The sequence below is a fragment of the Ceratotherium simum genome, chromosome 29 (assembly GCF_057802395.1).
Source record: "Ceratotherium simum simum isolate JZ-2026a chromosome 29, ASM5780239v1, whole genome shotgun sequence".
Classification (NCBI taxonomy): Eukaryota; Metazoa; Chordata; class Mammalia; order Perissodactyla; family Rhinocerotidae; genus Ceratotherium; species Ceratotherium simum.
Window position 1 is genome coordinate 16064873 of NC_141928.1, and position 19789 is coordinate 16084661.

The 19789-nt window shown below is 41.6% G+C and overlaps 1 protein-coding gene across 1 annotated transcript in view; it reads left to right on the top strand.

Annotated features, from left to right (window-relative positions):
- The window catches only part of LOC101404433 (complement C5), a 92222-nt gene that overhangs the window by 64933 nt on the left and 7500 nt on the right, over positions 1–19789 (top strand). Inside the window, exons 27-38 of the mRNA XM_004423383.3 lie at positions 1359–1454; positions 3127–3298; positions 5897–6102; positions 7500–7652; positions 10118–10180; positions 11184–11265; positions 12274–12331; positions 16430–16532; positions 16893–16967; positions 17083–17188; positions 18289–18372; positions 19275–19364. Coding sequence (XP_004423440.1) covers positions 1359–1454; positions 3127–3298; positions 5897–6102; positions 7500–7652; positions 10118–10180; positions 11184–11265; positions 12274–12331; positions 16430–16532; positions 16893–16967; positions 17083–17188; positions 18289–18372; positions 19275–19364 — 1288 coding nt within the window. The remainder of the gene's footprint in view (positions 1–1358; positions 1455–3126; positions 3299–5896; positions 6103–7499; positions 7653–10117; positions 10181–11183; positions 11266–12273; positions 12332–16429; positions 16533–16892; positions 16968–17082; positions 17189–18288; positions 18373–19274; positions 19365–19789) is intronic.

Consider the following 19789-nt stretch of genomic DNA (forward strand, 5'->3'; position numbering starts at 1 on the left):
TGGGGTTAATTTACTAAAAAGCACAAGCGTATGTATACGCTTGAATTACAAAGTAATTTTAATACGTTTCTCTCCAAGATATCACTATAATATCTTCTACTCCTTAGAATATTTCCTTAAGAGTCAACAGTTTTTTTGTTTGTTTTGTTTTGTTTGTTTTTGTTGTTTTGCCTGCCCTAATCCAATCCCTTTTATATCAGGCACAAGTGGCTCTCTGGCTAATAGGGGTCTCATAATGGTGCTCTGTGGCACCAATAGCAGATTAGGACTCACAAGAAATGGGGGCAACTGACATCACCTTGGCGCTTTGAGAAAAGTAAAATACTATAACAATTTTTTTCTTAAGATGCCCACCCATATATCCCTCCATCCTCCTATCCATCCATCTATCCGCATTCATTCAACAACCATTCACTGAGCACCTAATACATGCAAGGGCTTATTTTGGACATGATCGGGGAGGAAGAGTGGGAAGGATGGACCAGAGAGTATCCTTGCCACAAAGGACCTCACACACTGGTAGGAAAAGTGAGGTAAAAATACTAGCAACTCTAATCAAGATATAAATGTGTGGGTTCACTCATTTATCGAATAAATATTAATTGAATGTGTACTAAGTGCTACATGGTAGGGACACAACAGTGAACTAAACAGATGTGTTCACTGAGGCCACAGAGCTTACAATCTAGCAGAGAAGTCAGACATTGAGGAAGTAATTTCAAGTGTGTGATGCATATTAAAAAAAGATAAATATAATTTCATTGAAAGCAGGGGACCTAACCTAGACTGGGGGAGTGGAAACAATAAGTTGACCAGGCTCCTGGGAGGCAGGTAGGAGAGGGGCAGGTAGAGTGTTCCAAGTGGAGCCACAGCATGCCTGGCATTTTGAAGTGGAGAGAGAGGGTGGTTCCTTCAAACAACTGGGGCCAAGAGAGCTAGAGGGTGAGTGTCATGAAAAAGAGCTGGAGAGGTAACCAACCAGAGGGCACTTCATGGAAGGTCTTCTAAGCATCACACTAGAAGGCGGTTGCCCTACAAGGGAAAAATATGGGAGAACAGAGGCCGCATGGTGCTTCATAGAGGAGGTGGCATTTTAACAGGGTCTTGACAGAGGGGGAGAATTTGAATGTGGTGCAGAGGTGTGAAGTGGAGCTTCAGGATGGGGAGGTGAGGGAGAGAAGGGCACCTGAAGACACCCAAGTAAGAAAGACCCAGAGTTTATTGGGAAATGGCAAACAGTCCAAGTGGAAGGCATGAAGGGAGAGAGGGAGATTAGGCTCAAAACAGAGATTAGAACCAGGTCATTTCACTTTAGAGACACCATTTCACTCTCCTTTTTAAACATTGCTTATTTTTAGGGTACTTTGCCTAGTGAAGCCCGAGAGAACACCCTATATCTTACAGCCTTTACTGTGATTGGAATTAGAAAGGCTCTGGGTATATGCCCCCTGATGGTAAGTAAGAGTTTTCTTTCTCCAACACCCATCATCTATTTCTGTACCATATACTGGGGAGGCCACCTTGAAAATAACTTTAACTCCAGAATCAAAGGATTTCAGGATTATGATAGATGTTAGAGACCGTCTAGTCAAACCTACTGATTGACAGTTGAGAAAACAGGCCTGCAAGTAATCTGAATTCAATTGCCCAGTGTCACAGGCTACTAAATTGTAGAGCTGGGACTAGAACAGATAACTTCTGACTGTGATGAGAGAATAATCCGGTGTCCCCAGTTTCCTTCCCTCATCTCTGCTAAGTCTTAGGATGTGTATATGACGGTTGTTCTGTAGTGAGGTACTCTATTTCATGGAACTACTGTGATGTAGTGATGGCATGTTTGTTCTTTCGGTTGTGCTGTTTTGTTTGCCCGGAAGCTAAGGGGAGAAAGGAGAGGATTCTCCCAAGTGAATCAACATAGAAGATTCCAAAGGTTAACAGAGATGATTCTCTGCTCTGGGAAGAGACAGATCCCGGAGGTGAGGTTAAATACCACTGCCTACAAATCGGAAGTAGATTAGACATGTCCTTCGTACTAGCGTACAGAACCAAGACAGAAAAACCCAAGGCAATTTGTAGGACTTGAACCACAAAATAAAGTAATTTTTTTCATTTGTTTCAAGAGAATCATTATTCATACTTAACAGGACAAAAGAATCAAAGAGGACTGGTTCTCAGGGGCCTAGAGGACCAGTTGGCACCTAGCGGTACATGAGTGGTATATAGATGGAGCTGGAGGAGAAGGCGCCAGGCGAGATGTTGGCAGCATTGCACCAGTCTTTCTCCTAACTCTTATCCAAAATAACTATTTTAGTTGCCTCAGGACAAAGTAATAGAGACTGTTTTCCAAGGAATCCTTAGGATCAAAAAGTACATTGGGAGCTTGTCTCTTTTTCTGCTATTTATGGTTGTTTTGTTGTTGGTTTGTTTTTTTTTTTTTTTGTGAGGAAGATCAGCCCTGAGCTAACATCCGTGCTAATCCTCCTCTTTTTGCTGAGGAAGACCGGCTCTGAGCTAACATCCATTGCCAATCCTCCTCCATTTTTTTCCCCAAAGCCCCAGTAGATAGTTGCATGTCATAGCTGCACATCCTTCTAGCTGCTGTATGTGGGCCGCGGCCTCAGCATGGCAGGAGAAGTGGTGCGTCGGTGCGCGCCCGGGATCTGAACCCGGGCCGCCAGTAGCGCAGCGCGTGCACCCAACCACTAAGCCACGGGGCCGGCCCTATTTATGGTTTTATTTAGCAAAATTCCTTTTGAAAATGTAGATCTGTCTCAGCCATGCCAAGGGGGAATGATGATAGCTGTATCTGTGCTCAGTGCTGCTTCTTCCCCAGGCGAGGTCTGATGTGGGAAACAGAAACTAAAGGGAAAAATCTCTACAGGGGAGGCGAGAATTCAGAGGCAAAAAGCGTAACCTGATTTGGACAACCACATTTCCCTTTCCAAGGTTATGCTCTGCTCCTTCTCCTGGAAGGATTTGCTTCAGTGAGACACCATCCATTTGCATTAGGTCACTTCTCTTTCCACCCTTCACCTTACCTGCCCCAGCCACCTGGGGTTAGTTCACATCAGCTGAGAGGTTGATGCTTGACAAGGAAACTGAGGTATCTTCTGCTCTTGTTTCCAGAAAATCAGCACGGCTCTAACTAAAGCTGAAAGCTTTCTGCTGGAGAATACGCTCTCGACCAGGAGCACCTTTACACTGGCCATTGCTGCCTATGCTCTATCCCTGGGAGACAAAAGTCACCCACAGTTCCGTTCAATCACCTCAGCCCTGAAGAAGGAAGCCTCGGTTAAAGGTATGATTTGTTCCATATATTTATTTGGCAAGTGTTGATGAAGCATATAGAGTCTGCTAATTCTGGGAAGGGGGTGGTGGCGTGAAAAGTTGAGTAAGACAAAACCCTCGCCCTCAAGGGACAAACCATCACAATATAACGTAATAAGTGCTGTTACGCGTGCATTTATTCATTCACTCAGCACATATTTGTTCATTCCTTAATTCAACAAATATGTGTCCATTACCTCCTATGTACCAGGCACTGTTCTAGGCTCTGGGGATAAAGCCACAAACCAAAAAAAAAAAAAAATCCAGGTCCTTCCTCATGAAACTTACATTCTAGTTAGGGAGAAACAAACATGATAAATAAGTAAAACATTGCATATAGTGAATAGGTTGGTGATAACTGATATGAAGAAAATCAAATCAGGGGAGGGAGATAGGGTGAGGTGGTGGGTTGTAATTTTAGATAGGGTGATCAGGCTTAAGCCTCACTGAGAAGATGGTATTCGAGTTGAGACCTGAAGGAGGTGAGGAAGCAAACTGGTGGCTATCTAGAGGGGTGTTCCTGGTGGAGAAATAAAACGTGCAAATGCCCTGAGGCAAGAGTGTTTCTGATGCCCCAAGAACGGCAAGGAGGTCAGTGTGGTTGGAGAGGAGGAAGATGAGGGGTCGGAAGCGAGTGAAGAAAGCCAGGGAAGGAAGCGGTGAGGGAGTGTCATGAAGGGCCTTGGAGGTCATTACAGGAGCTCTTCAGGACTCCTGAATACAGTTGCACAATGTCCAAGCCACCGAAGCAAGCTGGTGAATTGAGGGTGAAAGCCAGCCAGTGCTCCACTCCCCTAGACATGCATCCTGGTTTGGCTCTGCTTCCGCCACAGCAAGAGATGCAGTGTCTCAGTCACATCAAGATGCTGTGGGGGCCAGTGGGAGCCCTAGAACTTTAACTTCCACTTCACGTGAAAAGGGAAAGCATTGGAGGATTTTGAGCAGAGGAGTGTATGACCTGGCTTATGTCATAGCAGGTTGGCCATAAAGGTATGTATTTCATTTTGAAGAATAAAGATGCTGCTTCCTCTAGGTCAAGAGTAAAGAAATAGAAAGAGAGTAGCAGGGGTCATTGGCCAATGTGCCTGTACCAGCACAGGCATGGTTGGGCACATCTGAGGCCTCTCCTGGCTGAGGTTTTGTAAAAGTTTGATAAATCTTAGCTTTATCACATCTACAAAATTTGACTTCTGTCAGCATTTAAAAATTACTGAATCTGGGCGGGCCCCGTGGCTTAGTGGTTAAGTGTGTGCACTCCGCCACTGGCGGCCGGGCACACACCGACGCACCGCTTGTCCGGCCATGCTGAGGCCGTGTCCCACATACAGCAACTAGAAGGATGTGCAACTATGACATACAACTATCCACTGGGGCTTTGGGGAGAAAAAAAAAAGGGAGGAGGATTGGCAATAGATGTTAGGTCAGGGCTGGTCTTCCTCAGCAAAAAGAGGAGGATTGGCATGGATGTTAGCTCAGGGCTGATCTTCCTCACACACACACAAAAAAATTACTGAATCTTAACATATATCTCAAAACCATTTGTACAATACTTACTCCAACACAAAAGAAATGTCTTTGGTATTGTAGGATATGGACCATAAAATCATAGAATTTAAGAACTAGAAGAGAACTTAGTAATTCAAATAATGTTTGAGCTGGAAATATCTTTAGAAACTAACTTTTCATTCTAAATACAGTAAATCTGAGTCTCTGAGAGTGAGGGAAAATATTTTGTCCAAGGTCATGCAAATAATGTAATTATGAATTATAAACAGATACATCAAAATTTTGACTAATATTCAAAAATGATCTCCAAATATGCTTTACTGTGTTTTTGTTTTTTAAATAATTTGTTCAAAAAAGGATTTGACGTGACAGGTTTAAATTACTAGAGCAATAACAAACAAATAAAATTTAGAACCTAATTTATGAAAAGTGCTGCGTATATGAAATTTACTTTAGTGCTTTAAATTGAGAGGAGATAATAAAAGACTGAACTAAGGCTTTGAGTGTGATCTCATAATTTCCAGGATGTAGATTTTTTTCTGTCACAGAGAAAGGTTCTCCAATCTATCTTGTAGCGTCAGTAATAATAACATGCCTTTATACGTGTATGGTGCGTTCTGGTTTATAAAAACATTTACATTTGGTCTCTCACTTGAGTCTCACTGCAGGAAAGAAAGTACTATCCACATTTTAGGTATCAGGAAACTGAGTCCCACAGAACTAAAAGAATTTGTCGAAGCTGACGTGGTCAGCTAATAGCAGAGTAGAGACGAGAACCTGGGTGCAGTAATTCCCAGCTTAGTGCACTTTCCACTCTACTATACTGCTTCTCCCTAGTACATGTGGACTTTCCATGTTGATCTTTCTCAGTAAAGACAAATAGCACGGTATGAAAGGCTCTTGTTTTTTATTGGTCACCTTGAGGAAGTTCTTAAAAAAAGAGTGAGAAACTTCTAGGAACCAGAAGGCCGCCACCGGAAGAAACTTCTAGAAACCTGCTAGAATTGTTGTTTCAAATTCACATTTTTAATCATATTAATCGAAATGATTTGTTGATCTTCAGGTAATCCACCCATTTATCGTTTTTGGAAAGACGATCTTCAACAGAAAGACAGCCCTGCACCTACCACTGGTACGGCGCGTATGGTTGAAACCACAGCCTATGGTTTACTCACCAGTCTGAGCTTGAGTGACATGCGTTATATTAACCCAATCATCAAATGGCTATCTGAAGAGCAGAGGTACGGAGGCGGCTTTTATTCGACCCAGGTAATATTTCTTTGTCTTGTTTCATCCTCCTGGAGACATTTTTACTGCCTCCTGCACCACACATTCCACACTCGTTCTGGCCTCCATGCTTCTGTCCACCAAACGAGCATACCATAGATATGAATAAACGACTGGAATCAAAGGACCCTTAGAGGTTATCTGCACTGACGTCCTTCTCACACAGAGGAGGAAGTGAGCCCCAGGAGGTTCATTCAGGCAGTCAGTGGCAGAGCCAAACTCAGAACTCACGTCTCCTGACTCTAAACCCAGTACTTCCTTTATGATTCTTAATGACCATGAAGGGCTAGTAAGGTTATCAGCAATTATGTCACGTCCTATGTAATAAACAGTGGCTGCCATGCAGACAAAAATAAATAAAAAGAGAGGGATTGTTAATATGTTTATCCATCTATCTACCAACGTAAACTCATTTGAGTTTGTATATTTTATAACTATTATGTAGTGGTATAATATACATCTATATTCAAGTTTATCTCAAATGTTAGCATCTGCCCTGTTCCCCGGATGTTTGGACAATGACGGAGTGTGTGAATGTGTATACAAAATGTAGAGCTGGAGGGGTCCTTCAGGGTTACTTTAGTGTTCATCTAATCCAGGGAGGCAAACAAGTTTCATCTTGGGTACCACTATAGGCTTGGCAGGAAAGAGTGCCCTGTTGATCAGCACTGGCCACCATGGACATGAGCAGAGGGGGTGGCCACATATTTGACTTCTCTTATCTAGTCACAGTTCCTAATTTTGTAGATGAGGAAGATGAGGTCCATAAAAAATAAAGTTCATCCATTTATTGCTTCAACAAATACTTGTTGAACAGCTACCATGTGTGTACCTGCTAAATGTAACAGATGCCAAGAAAGATCTACAACTTGCCGCTGTGAATCTTACATTACGGTGGGGGAGGACAATGATGAACTATACATAAAAGTATTACAAATTGAGATGAATGCTCTAAAGGGCTGAAGGAGAATATTAAAACAGAATAACGGGAAGGAGGAGCTTATTTATGGCCTCGCTGTGGAGATTTAAGCTGAGACCTAAGGAAGAGAAGGAGCTAGTCATGCAAGGAGTGGGAGGCATTCTTCAAAGAGTGACTTGCCTGAGGTCTCACGCTCAAGATATGTGGAGAAACCGGACCTGAGACCACACTTCCTTCCTGTCCCTGCTAACAGCAGCATCCTTACTGGGGAGGGCGAGATCTTCCTTCCACCTCCACACAGGGGCCCTTAACCAGTTTCACTCACTCACATGGAGTCTCATCTCCAGATGATGCTGCCCCATCCTCCCATTAGAAAGGGTATTTGTAAACAGGGAGTATATAAATAAGCTAGTATATAAATAAGCTAAACTTATTTTTCTGCCTTGCTGATTATCGATAGGATACAATTAATGCCATCGAGGGCCTAACAGAATATTCACTCCTGATTAAACAACTCCACTTGAATATGGATATCAATGTTTCTTACAAGCATAAAGGTGACTTCTACCGTTATAGGATGACAGAGAAGAATTTCCTTGGGAGGCCAATAGAGGTAAATGAAGGATTTCTTATAATATTTTATAACTGGACAGGACCTTTGAAATCATCCATTCCACCCTTATTTTACAAATGTACCTATCCACTACTGCCACATACAGTGAGTGCCTGCTGTGTCCTAAGAAGGAGTGCCTGCCATGTCTTGAACACTGGGGATTGAAAAGGAAAGCCCAAAGAACCTGCGTACTGGGGGGAGACAGTCATTTAAACAGACAGTGAGAATAAGAGCTTGATAGGGACAGGGAAGGACAGAGGGGGGCCTCCTGAGCCAGCCTGAGAGGTGGGAAAAGTTTGTCAAATGCATCCAGATGGGCGGGCTAGATCTGGAAGAATCAGAATGAGTTAGCCAGGTGAAGAAAAGGGAGGAACATTCCAGACTTAGAAAACAGCACACACACAGATACAGTGGTAGAGTAAGAGAGAAGACACATTTGGGGGTCTGCCAGTGGTTCCACCTGGCCTGTCACACATGCAGACTGTGGCCAAATTGGAATTGGCCTATAGGTCCCTCAACAACTTGCTCCATCTCCTTTGCTACTACTGGATTTTTTTAAATGAAAACTCTGATGGCCTATGAGAATTTCCCAAAGAAAAGGACACGTTGGAAAAGCTATGTTCTATATCAATAATAGTAGTTGCCAGAATACAGCCTCTAATACATATTTTTCCAATTACCACATTTTAGATTATTTTAAGGTATATATAAATATACAAATAACTGGAAATAGTTCTCACTGTCAATGTAAATAAGGATGAGAAATAATATTTAATATGAAAATTACAATCTAGTGGCCCATAGTAAAAAAGTAAATAGATAGATAAATATGGGTATGGATAGAGATACAGACATATTTCAACATTTAAAAATTCAGAGATTTCAAATAAAAACCTGATTTTCAAAATCTCTTGAAAAACCAAAAGATCTAACAACAGGGTGCTGGTAGTAGAATGTATTCTTCAAGTTGCTGCAATCCCCATCAGTCACATGACATATGTACATGTACTTACATCCATACCTGCCTTGTGCCTGGGCCTCTGCAGGCATTTGTGCTTGTGGCCTCTTTTGGCAATGGGAGCCTTTCCCTGGGAGGGTTTATTGTTGCCCAGAGATTCACATTCTGAGCCAGCAGTCTAAGTGGTAATGAGGAGCTCTTGGCCTGAAGAGCATGGTAGGCCCATTTGAGGTAGCTGGAGTTATTCTTCTCTACAGGGGTAATGCTGTAAGGGGCCTCTTGTCATCTTAAAATAATTTAAACCTCAGCCCACAATGCTGCCTTCGTGTGAAACCTGGCCTGTTTTTATCTAGTTTGGAATTCTTACTCCAGCATTTCCTAAAATGTGTTACATGCAAAAATGTTTGGTAGTCAAGTAAGTGTGGGAAACCCTGGTTTAAATGAAGTTAAACAAGTTCTTTCCTACAGGATACCCCTACCTTTACTCTGTATGTGACTAAGTGTGGTGACTTGAGGAAGAATGGGCGGTGGGCACCCCACAGTGTACAACATTCCCCAAACTTATCTGTCACTTATTTGTCCGTAGAACCCATTCCTCCTGTAGCATCTTGATGCACTGGCTTTCCAGTAAATGCTGCTGTATTCCATCAGGGAGAACAAGAAAGTTGACCTATTTACCTACGTTTGCTAAAATTTGGAGGAAGGGGTGACAACTCTTCTCCCACACTGAATCCCATTTGCGCTAGCCTGCTAAGTAAAGGGAAGGGCAGGCTGCAGCCTTGAAGAGAGCAAAGAACCGACTCTTCAGGCCTCTTGCTCAAAATGATCTCTCCCATGCTTCCCACAAATTAGGGAGAATTTTTATGATGGAGTTTCTCTGGAAGGGAGAATTACTTTACTCAGTTCACGTCTTTACCCTCCAGCTAGCTGAGTAAGTAGAAGAGCAGCAGCACCTAAGGATTGGGTAGGCTTGGGTGGGGTTTCAAGAAACAGAGAGCAGTGGGAAGTGGATTTACGACAAGCCATCAGGAGGTGGGAGAGGGGTGCAAAGGGGAAGGTGGGAGGGGCAAAGATAGATTGTAGCCATGTCGAGTTATGTTGAGGTCACCTATTCTTGGTGCTAGTGGAAATGATCTCCTTTGACACATAGGATGCTGATACCCAAGTTAGGCACTGAAAAGAATTTATTCAGTTGGCAAAAGGAGGTGAAGATCCAGTTTTACCATAACTATATACAAATGAAAATGTAACCAAAAGTGACCTCTGACATGTTGGTTTTGCTGGCTTACTCAGGAAATCTGAGACATCTTATTTACGTGTAGAAGGGAAATTTCCAGCATTTTTTAGTGCCTAGCGTGTGCATAGGATGTTCAATGCCTTATCCATTTACTCTCATAAGATCTCTGAGAGAGGAAGCTGGTAGGTGTCAGCCCACTCTTTTCATTGCTCTCTCCTCCCTCCCTATTAAATAATAAAAGAAAGCATGGTTTCTCATCTACCTTTCCAGGCGCCTCTCAATGATGACCTCGTTGTCAGTACTGGATATAGCAGTGGCATGGCTACAGTGCATGTAAGTGTTTCGCTGAGAGCTGACTTGGGAGCTATGTGTCTGCTTGCACTAAGTAACACAAAAGAAAGTTAGACGCTTTGCCACAGAGTTACAGAAATCTGGGCGTGGGTAACCACGACTAAAGTAGAATTCATGTATCTGTCCTCACAATTTCTTTTTGAAAATGGCTATGTTAATCCTTGTATCTTTGTATGTAGACAGTCTGTGTATTTGTGGAAATTTTATATATATATATATAATTTTTATGGTTGTATATGTATATACATACAACATGTGTGTATACAAACACAAACACGCATATACACGTTTTCTATGGTTAGTAACAGTCACATCTCATTTATCCAGCATCATTGGGGATTGACGTATTATATATAAGAGTTTAAGTTTCTTTTATTTTACCCATTTGGCAGTCGCAAGCTTTTTCTAAGCTGTTTATGTGTGTCCATGCAGTCTTAAGCTACCTAGTCTGAGCATAAATTAAGACTCTATTGAAATTTTAATCATGCTGTTAGATTTAGCACATATATTCCTTCAAAGACTGTTCTGCCATTTCTAGTTGCTCTCAACATACCTACTTCCGGTAGCACCTCTGCCCATCCATACACACCTATAATTTGTAGTTTACCACAGTGGTGTGTGGGCTGGGAGAAAACCACACTTCCTCGTAGCGTTAGATGTAAAATTAGAGTGTACAGGCTCGAGGACCAGTTAGGAACTTTACCGTAGAGTGGGGTGCTCAGATTTGACTGCATGGGTTTGGACCAAGATTCTGCCTGGCCAGAGGTCAGTTTTTGCTTACTTTGGGCTTCTCAGCTATGTTTTAAATTGTGGAGTTTGCTGAAAGTCCAGCTGCTGGGAAAAATGAGTCTTTGATGTACACCATTTGCACTGGATTATGAAAATGATACTTTAATCATCCCATTTGCAGCAGCAGTACTGCCGTAATAGCTGTTCCACTTTCTCATTTTAAATAGCATCTTCTTGTTTACTTGTCCCAATACAGGTAAGAACTGTAGTTCACAAAACCAGTACCTCTGAGGAAGTTTGCAGCTTTGATTTGAAAATTGAAACCCAGGACATTGAAGGTAAAACAGTATCATTTACACTGTAATTTTGGCAAAGCATAAAGTATGTCAGAGAGCTCCCCTGATTGGGAAAAATGTGCTTGCTCAAAATACAAAATTTCTTGATCAAGTTCTATAGCAGGTTGACATCCAAGTAAACCTTACTGCCATTTATTATAATGAGGTAACTCTTTAATGATAGTTGGAAACTGATATTAAATAACATAATAACTAAGCTAAAGGTATGCACTATTGATCAAGAAATTGTTTTGACTACCTTACTTTTTAAGAGTGTAACTAGTTGTAAAGCCAGAGAAAGGTCTAATTTCGGAACCTTGAATTTCTGTTACTTTTGTGTCAGCATTCCATTCTAGGACCCTGAATTTCTCATCACTCTGTTACCCTTTCTGTATTCCAAGGAGTCTGATAAACACACAGTTCTCTGCGCTCATCTTCAACTCAGTCTCTCCAGCACTTAGGTCTTTTTTTAACGTGCCTTTTTTCTTTTTTCTGCCTGTGGCCTTCACATCGCTCTTCTGGGGGCTTGATTCTCCCCTCCCAGTCCAAAAGCAAGTCCACTTGCACAATCCAGTCCTCCTCTAACCGTGGCCGTGGGGTCAGGGTGTGTGCTGTTCCTCTGCCCTGACAGCTTCCGTTTGTGGCTCAGAAGTCTGTTCCTACAGGCAACTTTCCAGTACAGCAAATCCAGGCATTAGCTCTTCCTCCCTGTAACCTCCCCCAAACACGTTACCAATACATACTTATCTTAAATGACTCTTTCCTTCAATTATAAGTTCTTTGAGAGCAGAAATCTGCTCTAATTATTTAAAGACTTCCTGGTATTGTCAGTAGCCATGAATTTCCATTAAAATCACCAAAAGTGCCAACTTCCAAATCATAAATCATTTTTAAGCATGTTTTGAAGCCTGCTCATTAATGATTCGGTTCTGACAGGTTCCAAAACAGCTACAAGTGGTTTACTCTCATTTTTGTTTATTTGTTTGCTTGTTTGTTTGTTGCGTGTGCTAGCATCCAGCTACAGAGCCCACGAGGACTCGGAATACATGCGCATAGTAGCGTGTGCAAGGTAAGCCCATTTCCTCAAAGGGGAGTGTAGACATCAAGGTCTCGCTTTTGCCACAGTATTATTTCTTTTCATCTTTTTTAATTTTAACATAGCCAGAAGTTGCAAAATTGTCCACTTTTTAAAATGTAGAACGTAATGGGTATTCCTAAATAGCTATTCACTATACAGAACAGCTTTGCTTTTGCTCATATACACGTATTTCCCCTCCCATTTTTGGCTTTCTTCTAATTCAAACACTATAATATTATTTTTTTTTTCTGTCTTTCAGAAAGGTAGAGATGTGATGTATTAGGAAAAGAAAAAGAAAAATATTCTCTCATAAGCAGCTTTTACCCTCTTACTTAGAAAAATCACATTCGCCTGGTAAAATCCCCGGCCTTCATCAGCCGGTGGTTCTCAACTCAGGCTGTACAGTGAAGTCAGCTGGAGGGCTTTTAGAACTATCCACCCTCACCCCAGAGGTCATTCTAATGGTAGCCAGGGCTGAGAACCACTGATGCTGAACCCTCTGCAGACCAACTCCAGAGGCCGAAATTGGCCACTGTATTCATTTCCTATTGCAGCTAGGTAACAATTTACCACAAACAATGGTTTAAAACAATGCAAATTTATTACCTTACGATTCTGGAGGTCAGAAGTCCTAAAATCAGGATGTCTTCAGGGCTGCGTTCCTTCTAGAGGCTCTGGGGAAGAATCCATTTCTTTGCCTTTTCCTGATTCTAGAGGCCACCTGCTTTCCTTGGCTTATGGCCCCTTCCTCCATCTTCAAAGCCAGCAGCACAGCATCTTCCAATCTCTCTCTAACTTTGATCCCTGTTGCCATCATCATTTCTCCTTCTCTCACTCTCCTACTTCCTTCCCTTATAAAGACCTGTGCGATTACATTGGACTCACCCAGATAATACAAAATAATCTCCCTATCTCAAGATCCTTAACTTAATCACATCTGTGAAGTCCTTTTTGCCACCTGAGGTAACATATTCAAAGGTTCAAGGGATTAGGACATGGACATCTTTGGGGGCCGCTATTCCGCTTACGACAGCCACCATCCTAAAGTGCTTATGAAACTGTAGGTTTTTGAAAATACGTATATATAGCTTAGCGATGACACAGAGCAAATCAGTTAAGTGGCAGAGCCAGAACTAGAACACAGGCTTCTTCCCTCTTCTTTCCATCATTCCTCGGTACCTCCTGTTGTGTTCTGTTTCCTTAACTCTTTCTTTTCTTAATAATAGTGATTTCTATGGCTGGTATTTTGCTGTTTTTACTTATCATCTCACGTGATGTCAAAGCACAAAGTACGGATAAATTAGAAATTCCCTAGAGTTGTGTCACAGATTAGAGCTGAAAAGGATTCTAGGGACGATATAGTAATCCGCTTATTTTAGAGACCCCGAAGAGGTGAAGTAACCTCCCAAGTTCTTGCAGAGTTAGAGGCAGAGCCAGGACCTCAAACCCCAGATCCTGACAGCCAGTCCAGGATCTAAATCACCTCCTTCAGTGTAATCTGAGACCACTGACCTCCAGGAACAGCTCATTGTCTCTCACCTCCTCCTTCCCAGTCAATCCCCAGCCCTGTTTGTGGTCCCCAGCCCAGTCATTCTCTTCTTAGGATTACTTCACCAGCCAGCCTGCTCACCATCCCTCCTTTCTTCCTTGGCCAGTCGCTGCTCTCTGTTCCCCCTCAAATATCCTTCCTCATTCTCTAATGTCTTTCCATTAAGGTCACTCTTTCCCAGGCAGCTTCCTTCCTCCTAACTGCCATTCCTGCTCTTGGGTACCTCTCTTCTGGGGGAGGGGGCATGATCACAGTTGTCTTTAAATCCATAGCACTTGTCACAGGGAGGTGTGAGCAGACGTGTTCTGGGCAGAGCTAGAATCAATGCGGGGGACCCTACAGCGAGGCACCTAGAGTGGGGACAAGAAGGGCTCTCTGATAGTGGAGTGGGACACCTGTGGAACAGCTCCTGCCATGAAGTGCTCAAGGGACCTTCAGCACTCAGCTTACTTCTCTGGGCCTCTTCTGTAAAGCAAGGATATTGGACTATCTGATCTCAAAGTTTCTTCCAGCTCTAACGTTCCACAGCTCTGCTATATATAAAAAGGCTCTCACCAAAAACTCGTTCATTTGAATTCATTGACAGGAGGCCTAATTTCACACTGTTAATATACAAAAGAAAGCAAATAGAGGTGTAATATTGAATATTCTATCCTTTGGTTTTTATAAATCAGGGACAAAATGTTCAAAAAAGCCAGGTGGCATATGCTTTTGGCTCTGTGCTGCTGAAGTTAGGTTGGATAAATTCCAAAAGTAACCGTGTAGTACTTATTCATGTGAGAAATTCTTTCCTTCAAATATTCTCTCTCCTGATTAAAAGAAATGCCAGCACACAGTTTCTGTGTTCAGGGGTCTCTTTCGTGTATTTAGCTTTTTACAACCTCTCTCTTGTATTCATAAGAAAAGAAAAAAAGGATTTCATTTCTCTCCTCCTCTCGGAACAAAATGCCTTTGGGAAAGATTGCTGTCTTTGGCAGCAGGCAAAGGGCTTCTTGAAAGGAAGGTTTCTGTTCCATGGTTGAAACAGTTGCCATGGCAACCAGTCATCAAGACTCCAGCAACTTTTCATAGACACTCTCCACTCGGGAGGCCCTTTTCCGTCCTGTTGACAGAGTATTTGCATCTGTGAGCAAGAGTTCTCTACTTCTGGTGACACTCACCCGTCCAGTTAGGGAAATGTCCAGATGTCGTATTACAGTTCCAAGTTGCCTTATATTCTGTCCTAAATTGTTAATTTGGTGAAGAATAGGGTTAAATTTTTATAAGACAGAAATTTTATAATATTTTAAATTATATTGGTAAAACTTCTAATAGGGTCTGCTTTATATATGCCCTACAAAGTGTAGTTGGGGAAAAGAGATCCCCTGCCACCACACTAACTCTCATAATACCTCCCATTTCACTAACACTCATTCCTTGAAGTGAGATCAATTCATTTTCCCCCTTTTGAAGCTGTTTTCCCAGTTTCTTCCTTTAATCCTGACTGCTTTTCCAAGCGTCACTCTCGAATGTCCAGCTGCCTCTCAACCATCTTGAGGTGAAGCTGGAACCTGAAACTCAACCTTTGCAGGACCACTCTCACCCTGCCCCAGTCCCCAGTCCCTGACCCACTAACTTGCTCCTCTTTGAAATCTTCTAACTCTGCTTAATGATCACACCAAGGCTCTGCCACTCAAAACGAAACCTTGGAATTATAACAAATTAAAAATACAAGTTTCCACTTCTTCAAAGTTAATTTTACAAATAAGAAAATGAGCTCTAGAAAGGGAAAATAATTTGTGGAAATCTCTCAGCAGCATTGAGATAAAACCCACGTTTCCTGATTCCCCATTTCAGTGTTCTTTTCTCTCTTATCAGAAAACAGAAAAACATGCCAAACTCTCATTTTACCCCTTTTGCCTTCTCCTTAGCTTCCCCACAAGCACCATTCCTAGACAAAGGATAGTCCTGGAAACATTTTTTAAAAATAAAGTATCTCATGTGGAAAATTTAGAAAATAGAGAAAAGCATGGAAAAGAAGAGAGATAATCACTTATAATTTCACCATCCAGAGAAAGTAGCTGCTAACATTTGAGTGTATTTCCTTCCAGTCTTTTCCCAAACATGCTTATTGAGCCTCTTTCCAATATACAACCAATTTTCTTCTTTGAGTATGTTCCATGAGGAAAAGAACTAGAATGAGAATCAAGAAACCTATGCAGCTCTGAGGTGAACTAGTCATGTGACCTTGAAGAGGTGCCTTACTGTCAGCCTCAGTTTCCTCAACTAGTCAATTAAGAGCTTGGACTGAATGACTTCTGTGATCTCTTCCAGCTCCAGAATAGTGGTCCATTGAGATTATCAGTCAAGTGAGTAAAAAGTTAAAATAATGATTCAAAGGTCTCTTGCAACCCTAAAATTCAGAGGCTGCAATGTATATATTTTAGAGAGGCAAATAAATGGAGACCCAAATTCAAAAATCAAAGCCTACTAAGGAATAGGGCCTTTTCTTAGAGAATCTTATCCATTTATTTATTCCATTTCCTAATCTCTTCTTTTAGCTACAAGCCCAGCAGAGAAGAATCATCATCTGGGTCCTCCCATGCAGTAATGGACATCTCTTTGCCCACTGGAATCAATGCAAACCCAGAAGACTTAAGAGCTGTAAATGTTTTCTTTTAAATATTGTTATGGATGCCTGGTTTTCTTTACTGCATTATTTTACAGACAAAGCTATTTCCTTTCATTCTAATATGTCACTTTCATAGAATCACCCAGAATATTCTTTCCAAACCAACAATCTACCTGTTTTGATTTTTCAAAATGAAGTGGGGTCATATACTTGCATGGTCCAAAACATGTGAGTGCATATAATAACACGTTCAGACTTTTTCAAGATGAGGAGCTTCTTCGCTTCTTGAGTAGTGGATTACAACCCACGATCTAACATTGCATCCTCAGGTGAATGCGTTTAAACAAAAAGATCATAAAATTAAATTCAAGCTTTTCTCTTTTCTCTATTAGCTTGTGGAAGGGGTGGATCAACTATTAACTGATTACCAAATCAAAGATGGACATGTTATTCTGCAACTGGATTCGGTAAGCTCCACCTCCCACAATTCTTCATTTACTATTACTATTCAAAATTTATAGGCTAAATATTATGGATCTCTTCTCTCCTATAATTTCCTTAAACTTTGAATTTGTCAAACAGATTCCTTCCAATGAGTTCCTTTGTGTTCGATTCCGGATATTTGAACTTTTTCAAGTTGGATATCTAAGTCCTGCTACTTTCACAGTGTATGAATACCACAGACCAGGTAATCAACTGTGCTCTAAAATTTCCTCAGAAGACTATTTTCTATTTATTACAGAACTTTCGGAAATCCACTAGAGGCCTGTAAATTTTATATGGTGCCTCTCTTAGGGCTCACTCTTCACAAAAGTCCCAACTTGGACACACAGACTACTGCATAACATTGAGCAAATCATTTCATGTCTCTGGTCCTCAGTTTCTTCATTTTTAAAATAACTGGATTAGATTGCTCCTAACTTTTAAATTCTTTGCCTCAAGTTTATTTTTGTTGTTCATTTTCAGTATTCATTGCATCTCTCCTGTTTACGGAAGCCTACTTACCCTACTATTTCTTTAATCCTCCCAGAATCAACTGCTACTCCATCTATATTCTCATCACATTCTGCAGAGACCTCCATTATATCAGTTGTCACATTGCATTGTAATTATTTGTTTGCATGTCTTTCTCACCAACTCCAGACAGAATGTTTTCATCCTTGTGCCCCTAGCATCTAACACAGTGTCAGGTACACAATGCATATCGATAAATATTGAATGAATGACCCCACATTTGGTCACTCAGCCACTTCTGAGAATGTTAAGTGATTAGAGAGCTCTTTGGTTCACAAGACAGATGGCTCCACTTTGGACAGTTCTACTTGTTAGAAAATTCTTAAAATCAACCAAACTCTGATACCTGTTCAGTCTAGTTTTATCATTTGAAATCATACAGAACATACTTAGCCCAGCCTCCCCTTGAGAGACAGAATATGAATTTATATATATATGCTTTTCTTTTCTTCTCCAGCCTAAACAACTACAATTCTTTTGATAGACTTTCATGTAACATAATTTCCTCTCATTCATGGACGCACCAAATATTTTCATTCTAAGAAATGAATATTGAACAGTAAAATGTCAAGCACAGAAGAGGAGATCATTTTGAGGGTAGAGGGGCCCATGCTAGCACAGGCAATTTATCATTTAACCTCCCTGGGCCGTAGCTACGAAAAGAAGGGTTCGAAATAGGTGATCTCCAAGGTCCCATGAGAGAGACTCACTGATCGGTAAATGTGTTTGGCATTAATCAAGCCACCTCTCCTAACTACACTTTCGTTGCCACAGATAAACAGTGCACCATGTTTTACAGCACGTCCCAGCCCAAACTTGAGAAAGTGTGTGAAGGAGCAACGTGCAAATGTGTAGAAGGTAAACTTCGTTTAGCATGTTTAGGCTGCACGCTTGTTTAAAGCAGCCACTCATAATCTGGGCTAATTGGGGGGAAGCTGTTGGATAAACCGTTGTTTCGCAGAAGTAGAAATGTAGTCTCAGCTGATTGAAAGCTGATTCCTTGAGTGCTGTAGAGCTACTTCTCGACAACGCCTGAACACCCTGATAGTTGCTGCTGTCCAGAGGTGCAGAAACACCATCCAGACAGTTGTTGGATATCAGAGGGGTAACAGGATGTGAAATTCTCACTTGGCACCTGGTCTTTTAATGTACTAGGCAGAGGCTCAGGACTGAGCCGCTAGCTCCTCGTTCTTTCCCCTTGTCCTTCCCAGTTAGTGACATTCTCTGTTTATTGGCCAGTTCCATTCAGTCTTTCGTGACTTCAAGGCAGCCTTTTTAGCTAAAAAAAAAGACCTAGAACTCTCCAATAATCAACAAAATTCATTGGGCTGGTTTGGGTTTTATTTTGTTTTTCAAAATCCTTAATATCTACACGTTTCTTAGGTACTTATTGCATTACCTTATAGCTATGAAACAGCTAAATTATCATTCAAGGGACTTTTGATTTTATTCAACATGGGAGCTTTTCCTTCTTTCTTTAATGGAAGCGCATACATTTTTAAAGAGCAGAAAGTGGAGTGACTACTCATTCTAAGAATAGGTCTCACGTCCAAGATTTTGTTTTTGTTTGTTTTGTTTTGTTTTTGCTTTATATAATGTCTCACTTTATGGAAGAGGAGAAAATGGACAGGTCTTAGGAATCTGGTATTTGTAAGATCATATTGCATTGTCTCAGGGCTCATGAGAACTATGTTTACTCCCAAAGAGAGTGTCTGCTTCCTTACATTAACTTGACATTTACCATTTTTCACAAAATCCAGCTGACTGTGGACAAATGCAGACAGAATTGGATCTGACAATCTCTGCAGATACTAGAAAAGAAACAGCATGTCAACCAGAGATTGCATATGGTAAGTTCAAAAGTTCAGTAAACACGAAATTTTGGGCCGGCCCCGTGGCTTAGCGGTTGGGTGTGCGCGCTCCGCTACTGGGGGCCCGGGTTCGGATCCTGGGCGTGCACCGACGCACCACTTCTCCGGCCATGCTGAGGCCGCGTCCCACATACAGCAACTGGAAGGTTGTCCAACTATGACATGCAAGTATCTACTGGGGCTTTGGGGGGAAAAAAAAAGGAGGAGGATTGGCAATGGATGTTAGCTCAGAGCTGATCTTCCTCGGCAAAAAGAGGAGGATTAGCATGGATGTTAGCTCAGGGCTGATCTTCCTCACAAAAAAAAAAAAAAAAACATGAAATTTTATGAATACATGATCAGTTAGGAAGATCAACAACTTTACATAGTGATTATATGGATACAACATTCCACGTGTTCCCTTG